This window comes from Pituophis catenifer, unplaced genomic scaffold (assembly GCF_029215685.1).
Source record: "Pituophis catenifer annectens isolate HBS135680 unplaced genomic scaffold, rPitCat1.0.hap2 SCAF_2, whole genome shotgun sequence".
Taxonomy (NCBI): domain Eukaryota; kingdom Metazoa; phylum Chordata; class Lepidosauria; order Squamata; family Colubridae; genus Pituophis; species Pituophis catenifer.
Window position 1 is genome coordinate 120414280 of NW_027256882.1, and position 17806 is coordinate 120432085.

General features: G+C 40.5%; 1 protein-coding gene across 1 annotated transcript; it reads right to left on the minus strand.

The window, feature by feature from the left end:
* Positions 1 to 1412: 1412 nt before the first annotated feature.
* Positions 1413 to 3378, minus strand: JUNB (JunB proto-oncogene, AP-1 transcription factor subunit). The gene has a single exon (XM_070934353.1). It carries the CDS (start codon positions 2973 to 2975, stop codon positions 2034 to 2036), a length of 942 nt encoding a protein of 313 aa, XP_070790454.1. The 5' UTR covers positions 2976 to 3378; the 3' UTR covers positions 1413 to 2033.
* Positions 3379 to 17806: the final 14428 nt, after the last annotated feature.

Consider the following 17806-nt stretch of genomic DNA (forward strand, 5'->3'; position numbering starts at 1 on the left):
ATACTAATGGGAACATAAAGAACCACTAACGAATCTGAACAGGTCTTCTGGAAGAGGTGCCTTGCTTAGCCAGGGAGTAGGAAAGGATCTGGTTTAGGATTTGAGAGCCAGAATAGCCTCAGATGCTAGTTCCTCATTCGAGCTCCTGGACTAGGGATAAAATCAGCTGATGACCTCACAGAACTGTTTTAGGCCTGGCTTAGCGTTTTATTTCTAAAGGAAATGCGAGATTAGATACATTTCGATCATTCCGATTGTTTCTGTCTGTAGAAGTCCTATAGGGATATGCTCTCAATTAGCGAGAGGCGACTTCTGAAAGGGAGGGGAGCGTGGCCTGCTCTTTTCCCCGCCACCACAAACTCCGCGATATTTACGGAAGCAATCGTTGGGGCCGACCGCGCTAAAATGATCGGCAAGAGACCCCGCATTACGGGAAAACTAACAAAAGCCGACAATCCACAATCACGACCTATCGACAGTGTGTCATTCCCCCCGCAGGCCAAACGTGTGAACCAGGCATTTGAGTTGCCCCCACGGGCTAAGCGCGCTCCACCCAGCCAGCTCGCTGAAAGTTCGTGGCTTTGCGGTGTCTTGGGACATTCCCAGCCCCAAAAACATCGCCCCCTTCCTTGTTTGGCTGGAAATTGACATAGTCCAGGGGCCTTTGCCTGGCAACGTGGGCGGGGGTTCCCGGAATGGAGCCCGACCAGCAGAAACGTCACGAGGCAGAAACTGCCCAAATATGGGCATCTTCCCCTGCGTCAGCACGAGCCCCCCTCCTCCCGCTCGGGCCCGGAGGCTCCACCCACTGGAGCTGAAGTCAGAACTTGCGAGATCAAGGAAGTGAAGCTTAGGCGTGTGGGAGGCCAAGCCCTGGGGCCCTTAGGCGCGCCCCCTCCCTTTCCCGTCCCTGACTCCAACAGGCTAAGCACCAGAGCTTTTAAGCATCAAAGCTGAGAGTTTGACATCAAAAGGAAAAACTGGGAGGGGAAAGGAAACCGACTCCGAAAACCTCGGGAGAATGACGCGCGGCAGAGGGGGGCATCGAGCAGAGCGTCGCAGCGCAGGCAGAGCTCCGATTCGGGGGGTCACAGAGGCGGCGGCCCCATGCGGGGAAGATGAGGGAAAGGAAAGAGGAAACGCGGTGAATTCCATCGAGCACATGACGGCCGGTCTAATTAGGTTTACACTAACAGGCCCATTAGGAAGAACAAACATCCACCGGAAGGGTTAACGACCAGGTACTGCCATTCAGGGCGTTCCAGAAATTAAATCTTCCCCATCTATCTACGTTTTTCCGAGATTAAGTAGATCGTGTCCATGCCTGTACAGAAATCCACAAAATATTTTTTTAAAAAAAACAGGTAAACGAGTTGGTAAGTTGTGGCACAGGAAAAGAGGCACACAGATAAAGTAGTTCGAACGTTTTTACTTAAATAATTAATAAAAAGTCAAAACACAGACAAATACAATCATGAGGGGATGAATTTGAGGACTCAAAAGTATTAAAAGCGCTAGTAAACAAACCCGCTTCCCCTTCTTGGCCCTTTTGTCCACGCAGTGGCCTCTTGGGGGAAGAGAGAGGCTGAGATTCCATCTCTTCCCTGACAAACTCTGTCCTGGTCCCTTTTCTTTCAGTTATAAATTAAATTAAGTCCATTTCTTTTTCTACTGGCATGAAGGAGACCAAAAGGCCAGTTTTCTGGACTCCGTCTCGAGTACCTCCAGTTCCACTGCACCATCCAGCGATGCAGCCGCACGAGAGCGAGAGAAACGCGTTTCTTTTAAATACACACACATACGAAATCACGCTCACGGACAGCTATAAAAAAACTTGTACACACTCAGCACAGATCGAAGTTCTGGATCCACCAGACTGAGTCACAGACGTAACTAGGAAACACGGACTTGGAAACAGAGACGCATAACGTCAGTCCGGCTCCGTGTAAACTTTTGCGTGACAAGTCCACTTCTCTTTCTCACGGCGGAAAAAGTCTTTGAGATGACGGCGATCGGCCCGGTCCCTCACCGCCTCAGAAGGACTGCTGCATCTTGGTTGTCAAGAGGAGCTGGCAGCCGTTGTTCACGTGGTTCATTACTTTCTGCTTCAGCTGCGCTACCTGGTCTCGGAGCGCGCTGGCAGTGTTAGATAGTCCCGCGTTCTCGTTCTTTAAGCTCTTCACCTTGTCCTCCAGCCGAGCGATGCGCTCCAGCTTCCTCTTCCTGCATTTGGTGGCGGCCAGGCGGTTGCGAAGCCGTTTCCTCTCCACCTTGATGCGCTCCTGGTCTTCCATGTTAATGGGAGACACGGGCGGGCTTTGCACATCCGGCACCGTTTGGGGCTCCTCTTTGAAACCCCGCGTGGGGTGGGGCAAAGCTAGGCCGTGAGGCTGCGGCATGTAGCTCAGGTTGGCACTGGGGAAGCTGGACGTGGTACTCAGGGCGCCGGTCGGGTTATAGCTGGTCAAGTTGGTGTAGATAGGAGGCGGCTCCTGTGGAAGGGAGGCACCGTAGCCGCTGCTGGCCGACGAAGCTGCTACAGCGGCCCCGATCGAGACATTGGGGGGTGGCATGTGGTTCATCTTATGGAGATCGTCCAGCGCCTTGACGAAACCGTCAGCGAAGCCTTCCTGCTCTTCGGTGGCTCCCCGCGGATAGTAGTATTGTCCCGGCGGCGTGGGAGTGGTGGTGATCACGCCGTTGCTGTTCTGAACGATAAGGCGCTCCAACTCCGGGGCAGCTAGTTTAAGCGAAGAGCTCGCCGCTTCAGCCGATTGTTGCTGAAGCGAGCCCGGGAAGTACCCAGCGGGGCTGTCTTCTTGGCCGCGGAGGTGATGGGGAAGCTGGGACTTCAGACCGCGGAACGGCTCGGCCGACAGGTTCAAAGCCATGCCCGACTTCAGCGCCTTGTAGTCCTGGCTGTAGCCGGAGAAAAAGGAGTCAGGGTAGAAAAGCTGCTCCATCTTCGTGCACATCAGCCGCGCGCTGGGAGGAGGGGGTGGATACCCGGGCTAGGACCGTCCGAGATGGCTCGGGGCTCACAGGAAAGGCCTTCTCTATCTGCCTGCCTGGGGCGTGGATCGTGTTCTTCTCCCAACGCGAGGAGAGCGCGCTTCCGCCTCCCTCCCAAGCTTCACTTCCAGATTTCAGAGCGAGAGAGACACAGAAGGGGGGGAAGAAAAAGCTTGTCTTTCCGGCGGCTTCTCCAACCTCCCGCCCTGACTAAGCTCCGCTAAGCGAGGATGATTCACGCTTGTCCCCCACAGAAGGCAAAGCCCACAGGACGATCGTGCCGGCTTCAAGCCCTCCCCGAGAAGCAAAAGGAGCAGGTACCGTACCGGCCAAGGGAGAGAGCCTCCGAGCGCGCCGTTGCCAATTGTGAATTATCTGGGCTGCAGCGTGCGTTTCCCGGCGCCTTTTATTCTGGCGGTACCCGCGGTGCTGGCGGAAGGGCGCCCTCATTGGCTGGAGAACGGAGTGCCTCCGCCCACCGGAGCCGCACGCGAAAGGGGAACTGAGCTCATTGCTCGGCAGCTCGTGCTCCAGTAAACAGCCCGCGGGGCGGCGGCGGCGGGGGCTGGAAGACAGCGCGTCAGAGTAACGGGATGGGCGGGAGAGCGAGGAAACCGGGAGCGAAAGTAAGGGTGGGGGGGGAAAGGGTGCAGCCGCGGCGGCCGTGTGAGCAAAGGCACGCACGAAGCAGAGGCGCGGGAGATGTGGCGCATGACGTCCTTTGCGCTGGGGAATGAGCCTCTCTGCAGTTTAGCGCTGCTTATTTCCAAGCAAGCGCGGAACATTATAACCGAGAGGTAATAGGGGCGGAGAGTGGCTTTCTTTTCTTTTTTTGAATACAGTTCCCCAGAGAGAGTCGTGGTCGTGAGTTGGCAGCCGGTTAGGTATTAGTTTGGTATTAAGTATCTTCTATCTATAGGTTTAAGTTGGCTGTGTGTGATCTTTGGCATATCACTCCTTCAGCCTAGCCAACATTATGGATCTATGTATAAAGAGAAAAGTAAAATAACGCTAGTAAGGCAGGCAGCCTTTCTTGGAAGAAAGGTGACAGATGAGTAACTGTGTGTGTGTGTGTGTGTTTTTTTTTTTTATGTATTCAAAGGCAGATCAATTGCATTCCCTAAATACCAGAAACCTGGTCCGATTTTTCAAAATTGCAAGAGTTTCAAGGTTAGTAAATATCAGGGAAGCATTTCTTGATCAGAACTGCCTCTGTGAAGATAACATGGTTCATTAACTCTAGAAATGTCTTCTGAGTAAATGTTTTGTCATGAAGATACAGGCTTAAATGACAGTTATACCCAACCTCTGATGCTAAATGCCCTCTTCTCTATGAAAATTTAACTGGACACAAAACAGTTCAGGCAGCATACTGAGAAATAAACGTATACTCTGAGATGCAATCAAATAGGGATGTACAAATGTCATAAAAATATGTAGAAATAATCCTGTGTCGAATACACGCATTGAAATCAGAAACCACAGACAAATACCACTTGAAGGCATAGCTCAGACATAAGTTACACCCTGCCTTATTCAAAATAAACACAGATGAACAACTTAGAGAGATCTGCATACCACATTCAGATTCCAGAGAAAGAAAAGAATAAAACATGCCAAAGATCATAATTGACATACAAAAGCTTTTTTTTTTACACATACCTAAAGTGGTCATTAAGGTCATTAAAATGAAAATGGCTAGGAGTGGATATTAGTACAGTTATCTTAACTACTTGCAATAGCAGGGAGTAAGAATTAAGGGGTTAAGCTTCCACCCATACATTCTATATTTTTGAGGGGAGAGGACACATACAAGAATCTTCAAAATACAGAGCTATATCCGCTCTGATCCAACCTAGTCACTTACAGCTAGATGTACAAAATAGAAAGCCAGACTCAATCCTGATATCTAAATATTCAGAGGGTGGTCTATTTCTTCTAATCACAACTACGTACAGGTAGTCCACAGTTTATTTAGTGACCATTCAAAGTCACTAAATAAACACAGAAAAAAGTGACTTATGACCATTTTTCATACTCACAACTGTTGCAGCATCCCCATGGTCATGTGATCAAAATTTAGACACTTGGAAACTGACTTATATTTAGGACAACTGCAGTGTTCCAGGGTCATGTGACCACCTTTTGTGACTTTCTCATAAACAAAGTCAATGGGGAAGCAAGATTCACTTACCAACCGTGTTAGTAACTTAACTGCAATGACTCACTTAACAACTGTGGCAAGAAAGATTGGGGCAAAATTCACTTAGCAACTCTACGCAACAGAAATTTTGGGCTTAATTATGGTCATAAATCAAGGACTATCCGTATTACATATATTTTCTCTCGTAGCCTTTAACATGCTTACTTTTTATATATATAGACACATGCCTTTGTGTGTATGTGTGTATATTAAATATTTTCTCCATTAATATAATAATAAATCTGTCTCCCAGCCATCATATATTAGATCTAGTCTATCTGATGTCTGAAAAAGGGGGGGAAATGAGTTTAGTAATTATAAATAACATTTGCCCTCAATAACTTTATTAACCATGAAACAAGAAATAAGTGACATTAACACTGAAATGTAGTCATGAAAAGAGTATTCAGAGAGTTAAGTTTAGATATATATATATGTGAATAAAAAGGTATATATAGAATATATCTACCATGGCATTCATAATTTCATTGCATTTCCCCAGATAATAACACAGGCACTTTGAAACAAACTTTTCTTATGCTCTGTCCAAGTGATTGCATCTTAATGGAGTAAAACATTTAAAAGGTCTCCAATTATTGATACTGTTGGTAGAAAGCAACTACATTGGTATCTGACACAAAAGCTGATCTTTGTAACAAAAATGCTTTCTCATGCCCTGCCTCTCTTCTTGTTGTAAGAAACAAAATCATAAAAAAGATTCTTGTATAGAGTATGATTAAAATATACTGGAACAGAATAAATTGGACTCATCATCTTTAGACAGAAAGATGACAGAATATGTATCCATGTGGACAAGTATCCTTGTCAATATGTATACATGGTCCAGTAGCAAGAAGCAAATGAAAGCTACAGTATAGTACTGTTTTTTTAAAACAGCGCTATAAATAGAAAGACTCTGACAGATTCAGACAAAATATTAAAGTGCAGAAACAACATACCAATAATAAAGTATCTATTGTCAAGGTTACCTGTGAAATCTGGATCATGTGAAAAGAACAAGGAAAAACTGATGCTTTTGAATTATGATTGTGGAGAAAATCGTTGAGAACAACCATGGACCACAAAGAAAAGTCATCCAAAACTAGATGAAGTAAAACCAGATTGCTCACTGGAAGCACTAATAAGGAACCTAATGCTTAAATATTTTGGACACATAAAGAAGGCAGCAAACACTGGAGAAGACCCTGATGCTTGGAAGAATAAAGACAATAAAAAAGAGGCCTCAGAAAGACAGGGAGTTTAGGCGCCATTACCAATTTCACAAATATAAGCTTACACAAACTCAATCAATCCTTCCAAAATTATGTCCACTGGGTTACAAAAAATTAGAAAAAAATGAGTGGCTAATAATAATTTTTTAAAAAGCAGGGTCAGATCTAATTATTAGTTGATCCAGAAATTAGAGAGATCTGTCTCTCCAGAAAATTAGAAAAAACATCGAGAAAGGATAAGCCACTTATGTACAATTGTTAAGAAAGAAACAACTTCTATATTGTTATCAAGAAAACTCCAAGGAGTATCTATGTAGTCTCCAGGAGTTGACTTTAACTCAAGCAAATTTTGACTTGATTTTTTAAAAGTAGAGGTGATGAGGATCAAACTTTCTTAAATGAGCTTCATCCCTCCCCATGATATAAAAAGATCAGTAATTATTCAGTGGTGAATTAAAAACTCATTAAACATATATATCTCAAGTTTGTCTGGCAAAATTAGAATATATTTAGTGTAGGGCAAACATTTGTGACTAAAGGACTGGCAACTTTTGACTCACATTAAGTTGAGTTTAAATCCCCCAAATACAAAAACAAAGAAGCCTAAAGTTAATGTCAGGCATACCAATTTCTTTTGGGCCAAAGAACTAATGTATTAACAAATGGGAGAGATCAAGAAAGAGAAAGGACAGGAAGAGAAAAGATGGATCCACCTACCTGGACTTTGGTTACACCCATTTCTTGTACAGAGTTTTCAACAGATTACACCCATAAGAATGAAGCCCTATGCAGAAAAATGATACTGTGCCATGACCTAAAAGCTATTTGCTTATGTTGAGATAACCTATTCCTGTCCACAGGAATTCTTTTTGAAGTGACAGTTTAAATATATGCAGAACTGTTGAAATACTAGAACATACTGTAAAATGTGTGGAACTAAATAACATGGGGGCAGAATTGAAAGAAAGGGGAAGCAACCTCACAGATCCTTATTGCAAAAACGCATAAATCGTAAGTGATGAAAGGAGGTGTTCCAGATAGACAAAACACTGTAGGCTCTATCAGGCTAGAACAAGAGTCAGTCTTAAGATTCTGTTCTCTTCCCTGGTACCATAGCAGGAAGTGCCAGCCCCTGGCGTTGCCATTTAATCGTTACCTTTGTTTGCCTGCTTAACCCAGGCATCAGGCAAGAGGGTGAAGGTTAAGGTGCGGCAGGGTGTGGCAGGGAACACTCTCTTCTATGGCAAGCATCTAAAAGGTACCCAACCTTGCACAATGGGGGAGGGGGAGAGGGAGGGAGGGAGGGGGAGAGAGGGGGAGGGAGTAAGAATATACAAAATAACTCTATTGCACTAATGCACTGAAGCAACTTAGCTATAAAAGTTGATATATCCAAATGAGCTTTGTAAAGCAGAACACGTTTCTTTATTTTGCAAAGAAATGGTGTTATATACCTTATTGGCCTTTCAGTATTTGTCACAATTTAGGTCATTTATCTAGTTCTGTAGCATACAAAAATATGATTGCCCCCATAACATTTCATGTAGAATAACATGATGAAGTTTTCAAGCAACTCAAAAGTGTGCTGCCCAGAGTTACCTTCGGTGAGATGGGCAACTATATAAATTTGATCAATAAACAAATACAATTGTTAAGGTTGATGAAATTATTTTTTTAAAGCCATCATTTGAAATGTATAATAAAAAGCAAACAGGAATATCTGTTTGTGGATTTTGATTAAATATACATATTTATCATTTTATTTCTATTCATTCATTCAATTTCTATAACCACCAATCCCAATCAATGACACAGGGCGGCTTACAATTAAATATATATATATACAGGTAGTTCTCAATTTATAGCAACAATTGAGCCCAGAATTTTTGTTGCTAAGCGAAAGTTGTTTGCCCCATTTTCGATCTCTCTTGCCACTGTTGTTAAGTTAATCATTGTCAAATTAGTAGCATGGTTCTTAAGTAAATCTGCCTTCCACACTGACTTTGCTTGTCAGAAGGTCACCAAATGGGATCACATGACCCAAGAACTGCAACTGTCATAAATATGGGTCGGTTGCCAAGCATATGAATTTTGATCATGTGACCATAGGGATGCTGCAACATTGTAAGTGTGAAAAACAGTTATTACTCTCTTTTTTCAGTGCTGCGGTAACTTCGAACCGACACTAAATGACTATCTATATTACACTTAAAACACTTAAAACATTTTAAAACAATAAAAGTATTGTTTTAGTTGCTATTTGTCATTTAAAGCACAAAACAAAATAATACAATTTTAAGAACAGTGAAGGAAGCAAAATCTTGGATTATGACATGTCTGTTTTAATTTGGGATATGGATAAGGAAGAAGGCAGAAATCAAGAGTTAAATGAAGTATAGTTTATTGGTAATGCATTTTCTAATGAGTTCATCCACACATTAACTATGCCTATAATGTGTTTTGTTTGACTTAGTTTGTTTTGTGAACTCAGCCATTTGTGGTATGTAAAGTATGGTTTGTTTATTTACTATATTTCTATACTAGAATGCTTTAGGTCATTTATGAGTTAGTGTACGATATGAACTTCAATGACTATTTTACTCCATAAACAATGGATTAGCATGTTGTATGAGCCAGCCACTTTTTATACACTACATAGACTGGGAATTTCATATTCCATCAGTTAAGGCTGGAATAAAAATAATAAACCAGTAAAAACAGTAGTAAAAAATAGAAAATAATTATGAGAAAGAAGCTTAGACAGAGGTAGAATTATTAGTCCAATCACAGCTTTAAGTCAAGAATACAGTCCTATCTATCAAAATATTTAAAAACACAACCAGAAATAGTGGAAATCAGAAAATCTGGAACCAAAGAAAAACTATATCTTGATTATAGAGCAATAAAAACTTCCTTATGCAATTTATAGTAAGGGGCCTTATTAACTTACTAACTGCCAGAAAATGCAACTCAGAATCCCTTGACTTTGCTAGGTCTTGAAGTAGCTTTTATATCCTGTCACTAGCTTCGCATATTGCATTCAGCCGTGATTTTCCAGTGTTTGATTAACAAATCAAAATCAACATGCAAAAAAGAAATAGCTTGGTGTATTGTGAGCCAGACATTAGTATTTGACTGCTCTTCTCTCTAGATCAGTGGTGAAATCCATTTTTTTTTTACTACCGGTTATGTGGGCGTGGCTTGGTGGGCGTGGCTTGGTGGGCGTGGCAGGGGAAGAATACTGCAAAATCCCCATTCCCTCCCCACTCCTTGGGGAAGGATATTGCAAAATCTCCATTCCCACCTCACTCTGGGGCCAGCCAGAGGTGGTATTTGCCGGTTCTCCGAACTACTCAAAATTTCCGCTACCGGTTCTCCAGAACCTGCTGGATTTCACCCCTGCTCTAGATCCTAACCTTAGTCCTTGATGCTTCCAGTCCAGACCTAAATCTCTCCTAAGGACCTTTTGAGGTATAAAAGGCAATGGCTGGAGCAGGAAAAATGGTGCAATTTTGTCAACTGCTTTCTTGGTGTTTTTACAATTGAGATATTGAGGAAAGAATGTCAGTGAATGATTGACACACATTATGATCTATCTATGTTGTATATTATGTATTATTGGGTTGTATTTGCATTGATAACCATTTATAAAGTTTTCTTAGCAAACTCGTATGTAGCTATATTTTTATCCTACAATAATATTTTAGATTTATTGTGTTATTCAGACTCAAAACTACCAGTATCATGGATTATTTTAATTGTTAATATATCTGGGTTAAGATCCAGAATGGCAATGGTTCTGGATTTGATAGATAACAATGAGCCAGAAACCTCAACTGAAAAAGTGTACATTAGCTGGAGATAGTACATGTATCATACCTTGAATATTTGCCACAGTTTTGCTTTTCATATATCCAAGTACCACATGAATGTGTTAGAATTGTCAAACTAAATGTGTAATCAATATAGGCAGAAGGAAGCACTATTAAAATGAATAATTGCAGGTGGCTATGAAACAGCTTAGATCTGAGGATATTTGGTTTGTGGTAGCTTTCCAGGCAACACCGGTTGTTGTACTGGGTATGTTTCAGGTTTTCAAGAGCAGAGTTCTCAGAAATAACCTCTCTCACTCACTTTTTTTTTTTTTTTTTGGTTCTTCACTAGAATTGCAGTGCATGTGTTTGGCTAATAAAAAGTACCAACATTTAGAAATTGTTTTTCTTTATAAGTTTTCTTTTAAAAATCATAATTAATATCCTATTAAAAGCTCCTTGCAATCTGTCTGTCTGTCTGTCTGTCTGTCTGTCTGTCTGTCATCTTTTAGTGGAGCTGGATAGTATATAGTATGTGCATAACAGTAACTGAAGGATTTGCTAGTCAGCTTTGTGTGCTAATCTGGCCTATGGTGTATTGCTAAAATATTCTTCAATAAGATTTCTATATAATGTAGAATAGGATATTCACTTCAGTTTATGCTAGATGACACTTCACTTATAAACGATGCATGATGTAATGAAGTTTGTTTCAAAAACTAAGTTCCAACCAGATGAAATGATTTTCACAAACCCGTGCTTGATTTCGCTGTAATTTATAGAACAATCAAGATAGAGACTGCACAGAAACTTACAGTAAAATACCTTACTGTTTTAGCTTAAAGAGTGGGTATGATAATTAAATAAATTAATGGGATTAACTATGTGATTGTATGGGAATAACTATGTGATTGCAAATCCCAGCTCTTGGACTAAAAGTTAATGGGATAATTAGGTCACAGACTACTCATCCCTTTTCAAAAATCTGGCCCTGAATTAAGTAGCATTTACTTCAGTATGGATATCCTATTTGAACTCCAGATTATTTTATTTCTGCCCTGAATGAAATAATGTAATCGTGTGAAATTTGCTAAGAGGCAAGCCCCAATGGCTGAATTTGCATGGTCCACAATGTGTCCTGTGTGAATTCAATTGATGAAAATAGCTCAGTGGAAAACTAGAAACCTGTGTTGAGCAATGGGTTATTAAGATAAGCATAAGAATGCATGTTGCATAAATATCAGAACAGTATTCAGATGAATGTCCGGTTAAGTAGCTGCACACAGAGCCAGAGCCTTCAGTAACTTTTTGAATTTATATATTTAAATCACACAAGACTTCTCTGAAAATAGGTATGAAAAGGAAAGGTTTGCCCATAGATTAAAGCAATTCTTGTTATATCCTCTGATAAGGAGATGAGACTGTCTAGGGTTGGGAGGAGTTTGCTGTCAGGGCTCTGAAGTTCTATTCCTGGGCCTCTTACTGATTCAGCATGTAAAGCTGAATGACTCACTTCCCCACTGTGGCTTCAGGTTCCCCATCTGTGGAAAGCCCTTTGGGATCACTGGATAGGAAGCACTAAATATAATACCCATCTCCACCCCCACTGAATTTTCCCAAAGAGGAAGGGGAAATGGCAGGATAGGGGCAGCTGTCCTATCTCAAAAGGCAAACAGTGTCAAAAAAGAGAAAAACTAAAACATTTCCCAATGGTATAGGAAGGCAATAGGTGACAAAAGCACACATCATTTTCAGTTTGCAGGATACACCGCTCTGAAATATCAGAATTATTTCCCTTCTAACATTTGGCTTCCATGTTTAACATTTAACAAGTGATAAATGTTATAGTATGTCCTTTATTACTTATGACATGGCATTTTTATGTAGCATTTTGCTTGTCCGCTTTATGTCCTGCATTTATTTTCTCAGATCTTCTACAAGGATTGTTTAATACCTGTTATATGACAATTCTTGTCTTTTAAAAGACATTCTCCCTAGGAATATGAAGTTTTTGACTCTAAATACAGATAGTCCTCGACGTATGAGCAAATTGAGCCCAAAATTTATCTTGTTAAGTGAGACATTTGTTAAGTGAGTTTTGTCCTATTTTATGACTTTTCTTGCCACAGTTGTTAAGTGAATCACTGCAGTTGATAAGTTAGTAGCCTGGTTGTTAAAGGAATCTAGTTTCCCCATTGACTTTGCTTGTCAGAAGGTCACAAAAGTTGATCACAGGACCCTGGGAGGCTGCAAAGGTCATAAATATGAACCAGTTGCCAAGCATCTGAATTTTGGTCACATGAACATGGGGATTCTGCAAAGGCTGCAACTATGAAAAACGATCATAACATTTTTCAGTGCCGTTGTAATTTTGAACGGTCACGAAACGAACTGTTGTAAATCAAGGATTACTGCCGGCCAAATGGCAGCAATACTCTCTATCTGTATGGGTTTATACAGTATGTTTGTATCCTGCCTTTTCATTCAGGAGCTCAAGGTAGTGCATACAGTTTTCCTTCCTTCCACTTTTCTCTACAACCTTCATCCTATAAATAGATTGGGCTGAGAGGGTACGATTGGTCAAAGTCAGTAAGCTTCAGTGGCCTTTCTAATGCAAATCAGTCACCTTAACCACTACACCACATTGGTTTTCTCATATATATTTGATTTTATTGTGACAATAAGGGAAATAATAACTAAGCTATTAATAAAATGACACTCAAAAAAGCAACAGGGAAAAAAAAACATTGCTTCTGCTATTTACAGGTCCATCCTATATATATATATATATATATGTTAGAATAGCTGAGTCAGGAACTGTAGGACTGGGCATAAGACAAGATACACTGGTGGAGCATACACAAATGTATCTGCTAGTGAAAACCGGTTGGCAGAACATTAAAATATACAGATTATGATAATGGATGGACTTGTTGGTTTTAGAACTTTACACAATCTCCATAAATTATGGGACAAAATCCCCCTGTGTTGACAAGGGCAAATAAACATAGGTAGCTATAGTCAAATCTGTCCCCTCCCCCTCCCCACCCCCCCACTTCGTTTGAAATATAGCTACTTGGATTCACAATCATTCTGCATTTGTTACTGTGATAAGATCACAACATATAGCAAAAAACAACATGTAATCTCAACTTCCTAGCATAGCCTATAAACCCTACACTGGAAAGCCATTATTCAGTTAATAGACTATTTCCCGAAAATCTATAATGGGGTTTTCCCTTCCCCTCTCAGAATGAGTGGCTATAGGATAAGACAACCATTTCACCAAATATAGTTTCAATTCTTAGAACTTGTCTCTCCTTGTGCTGTTATTTATTTTTCATGTGTATAACTACTATACAGGTAGTCTTAGACTTAGAACCATTTGTTTAGTGATCATTCAAAGTTACCACAGCACTGAAAAAAATGACTTATGACCAGTGTTCACATTTATGACTGTCGCAGCATCCAACATTTACATGATCACAATCTGGACATGTGGCAACCAGCTTGCACTTACAACATTTGCAGGGTTCTGCAGTCATGTCTGCAAACCGCTATTTGCGACCTTTCCTGCCAGCTTACAACAAGTAAAGTCAATTGGGAAAGTGATAGGGAAGATCAAAAGTTGTGGTCAGATGATATCTCAAGACTGCACAAATGATGAATTTTCCAGTCCCAATTGTGATTGTAAGTTGAGGACTACCTGCAAGTGCCCATTTATATAATGACAATTAATATACAGTTAAATCCAGTTAGTGAATCATTAAATCTTTCCATTATTTTTAAAATTAAGTACAGTAATGGAATTTAACCCGCTTTAGGAAAGACTGAACATGACTGTTGGCAAACAGTTGCAAAGAAGCAGAGATCAAAAAACTGGTTTCTGAAAGAGACACACAGGTGTTTTTATCTAAAATGTGGCAAGCATACATAGAATCCCATCTTGGAATTAAGAAATTATAAACACTGATTGTGACACAGCAATGAAATGTGATCTTATATACGAGGGAGAACTGGCACAAACTAATTCAGTATGTAGTTTCCATTGCCAATCTCAACTGTTTTTCTATTAGTGAATATTTTTGTCCTTACATTTATGAACGTGCCAATCATTATACTCAAAAGTTACTATTTTTTTCCTATGGCTTTTTGCCATCCCCTTTCAGCAAACCACCAAGCTGTGGGGAAAACCTCTAGCTTCAGCAGGAATGGGGCGGGTCTCACTTCAGGATTCTTCCCGTCTTGCTCCATGCTGGTTTGTCTGGGCCTTTCCACACACCCATTTTCAAAGAAAAATAATGTGGAATTTTAAAAAGGGGCAGACACCAAGGGAGAAATAGCCCAACAAAGAAGCAGGCTGTGCCATAATTGTGCAACTAGCTACCGTAAGTCCTTAGAACAGAAGTGAAACTGACCAAATGCCGGGCAACCCTTCTCCTGGAGAGAAGAAATAAATAAATGGAATTGACAGATTTAAGAAAAAAATGGCAAAAACAAAACAAAAGGCCATTTCAGTATCAATTCTTGGGGGCTTTTCGGGGGAGAGGTTTGGACACTGCAATGAAGAAAAGAGGGGATGCTGTAGCTTAAGAACAAAACATGTTTCAGAATACTATTAAAGTGAGATAGAAAAAAATCCTACCCTCTTCTTCCCCAAACAGGATAGCTGGAAGCCTGGAGAAAAGTTAGTCTTAAAAAAAGGGGAAACAGATAGATAATAGAATGGAAAAAAATTAGAAAGCAAGATGGCCAATGGAGGGCAAAGGGTGGAGAATAATAGCTACATCAGAGATTGGACAAATACCACATGTGAATATATATATACTAATACTTTTATACCACCTCCCATCATATCCTCAACTGGTCAACTGACATTCTCTCCAAAATAATGAGTGTAAGGTACTGCATATTTTACATACCTTCAAGGTACAATAAAATGGTGTGCAGTTAAATGGAAATTGATACATTAAGTCTAGTGCACTTAATGACGACTTAAGGCTATTTCACTCATAGTCTTGAGATGAAAGGTCTTTCCACACTTGAAACAAACCATGCCACATACATACTCTGGCAACATGGGGTTTTTTCCTATTGTAGCCCCATAATTCTTGCCTTATCTCCAATCCACGCATGAGACAATCCTAAAGCAGCATTTTGCCCTTAATGCTGATATTGCTCAAGCACAGTCTCACAGTGTATTAATCTGTTAGGCTTTTTCATCCCTTACTTCAAAGGAAACGTAAGTGACTGAAAACAGAGGCAATAGAAGCAGGAAAGGATTTGGCAATGGAGGCATTTCATGTCAATATCTTTTCTATCAACTTAGAAAGAGGTGAGTAACATTTTCAATTGAACTATTTCAAGACGGGAAAGATTTAAAGACGATATTGTAGGATCAAGTGGAAGACTGGTATTGCTAGGGCATGAGTGTGTTAGTAAACTGGAAGCAGGGCTGGGCAGACAGACATTCAACTCTGGATGAATAAGTTACAAGGGGTTCAATTGTGTTAACACAAATTGTCTGTCTGGCTGTTTGTTTGACTGGCTGACTAGGTAGCTAGCTAGTTAATATAGCTAGCTAATTTATAGAGCCACCCATCTCACAAACAAATAACTCTGGGCAGTGTGCAACAGAATTAAAACAATAAATATCTAAAATCATTAGTAAATATTAAAAGCATTTAAAAAAAACTATAATAACAATGAAATAAGTATAATAGATGGAAAGAATTTAGAGCCAATAGCCCTGAGTTTTCAAAATCAAACGTGCTACATGAAGATCTCAGTGGAACAGACTCAAATAAGCAAACTGGGTCTCTACTAATGTCCAGATGATCATAAAAACATGGTAGGGCTTTCTCACTAGGGACAGGTAATAGATGACCAGGTGGAACACCACAACCTAAATTTAAAAAAAAAATACTTCGCAGGTCAATAGTGATAGAGAATATGACAATCAGTTCTCTATTTGAAGCTATCAAGCCATGAAAGATGTACAGGTAAAATTCTAAATGACTGTTTGGAGCTTTAATGGGAAATAGCAAAGCTTGAACTGAGGCTGAGTAAGAGGCAAAAATGCCAAGATTAGAATATTTCAGAGGCAAAGAAAATAGGAAGCTCTCCCAAAGTCAAGCTGAGAATGTCCAGTCCTTAGTACCCTTTCCTCCTTAGACCTTCATCTTGGTTCCAGTGGGTTGCTGCATAAACTGTAAGATAGAATCCATAGTTAAATTGCAGCCTTAGTTAACAGAATTTAATCTCATCACATTTTTCCTGCGCATTTATACTTGATATAGCTTTTCTAAAAATTGTGTAGAAGTGATATTTGTGGATTTTTTAAAGTATTTCTAAATTTCTAAAATTTATTTTCACTAGGAAAATGCTCCATAATAATAACATTGTATACTGTATATTATTCTTATAGCACTCTAAAAGATGGAACAATTGCAGTTTTACAGCTCCAGCTGTTTGTTTTCTTCCTGCTATAAAGATGGCAATGGAGCAATCTGCAAAGGCCAATATTGTTCCATATTTGAGCACGTGGTTCCAGGATCATAATCTTCTCCCTCCCAGCAGAGGAGGAAGCCTGGTTTAATCTTTTTATTGCTGTCTGGGAAAGGAAAAGTCAGTATGGTGATCACATACTAAGCAATATAATGCAGCTCTGACATCTTAGATATCAAACATGACTAGTTGCTTACAAGTATGCATAAAAGTATCAAAGTGAAGTAGAGATGAAATAGGTAAACATGAACACACAGAGAAACACAAGTTTGCATAGCTATGCAGAGAATTATTAGAAAGCTGAAAAGAACGAAGCCTTCCCCAGTCTGGGGGAAGTTGTGTCAGAAACTGAGATTCCAACTCATTGAGAAAGTAGCAAGCGGGAGAAATGTAGGCAGTCTTTGACTTATGACTGTAAAAAAGCCTGCCTGTTATAGTTGTAAGTTGTGATGGTCGTAAAGCAGGACATCACAGGACCAAACCTGACTTTATGTCCTTTTTTGCAGCAGTTGTTAAGTGAATGTCACAGTCATAGAGTGAATGCCTTGGTTGTTAAGTGAATGCTGTGGGTGTTGTTCGTTCTGGGTTGTTTTAGCCAAAACTCTGAAGTACATAGCAATAGCACTTTGACTTATATACCATTTCACAGTGCTTTCCAGCCCTCTCTAAGCAGTTTACAGAGTCAGCATATTGACTCCAATAATCTGGGTCCTCATTTTACCGATCTCAGAAGGATGGAAGGCTGAATCAACCTCAAGCCAGTGAAAATTGAACTCCTGGAGTGAGCAGTAAGTTAGCCCTGCAGTACTGCATTATAACCACTGCACCACCACGGCTCCAAAACCACATGCCATTTTTTGGCAAAAATGTCATAAATTGTGGTAATGTGACAGTGGAATGACTGTAAATGTGGATTGATTGCCAAGTGCCCAAAATGTGATCCTGTGATTGTGAGACATAAGTACCTTTCGGCTGGTCTGTCATAATTTCAAACAGTTGGTAAATGTCCTGCCATAAGTTGTTGATTACCTGTATATGTG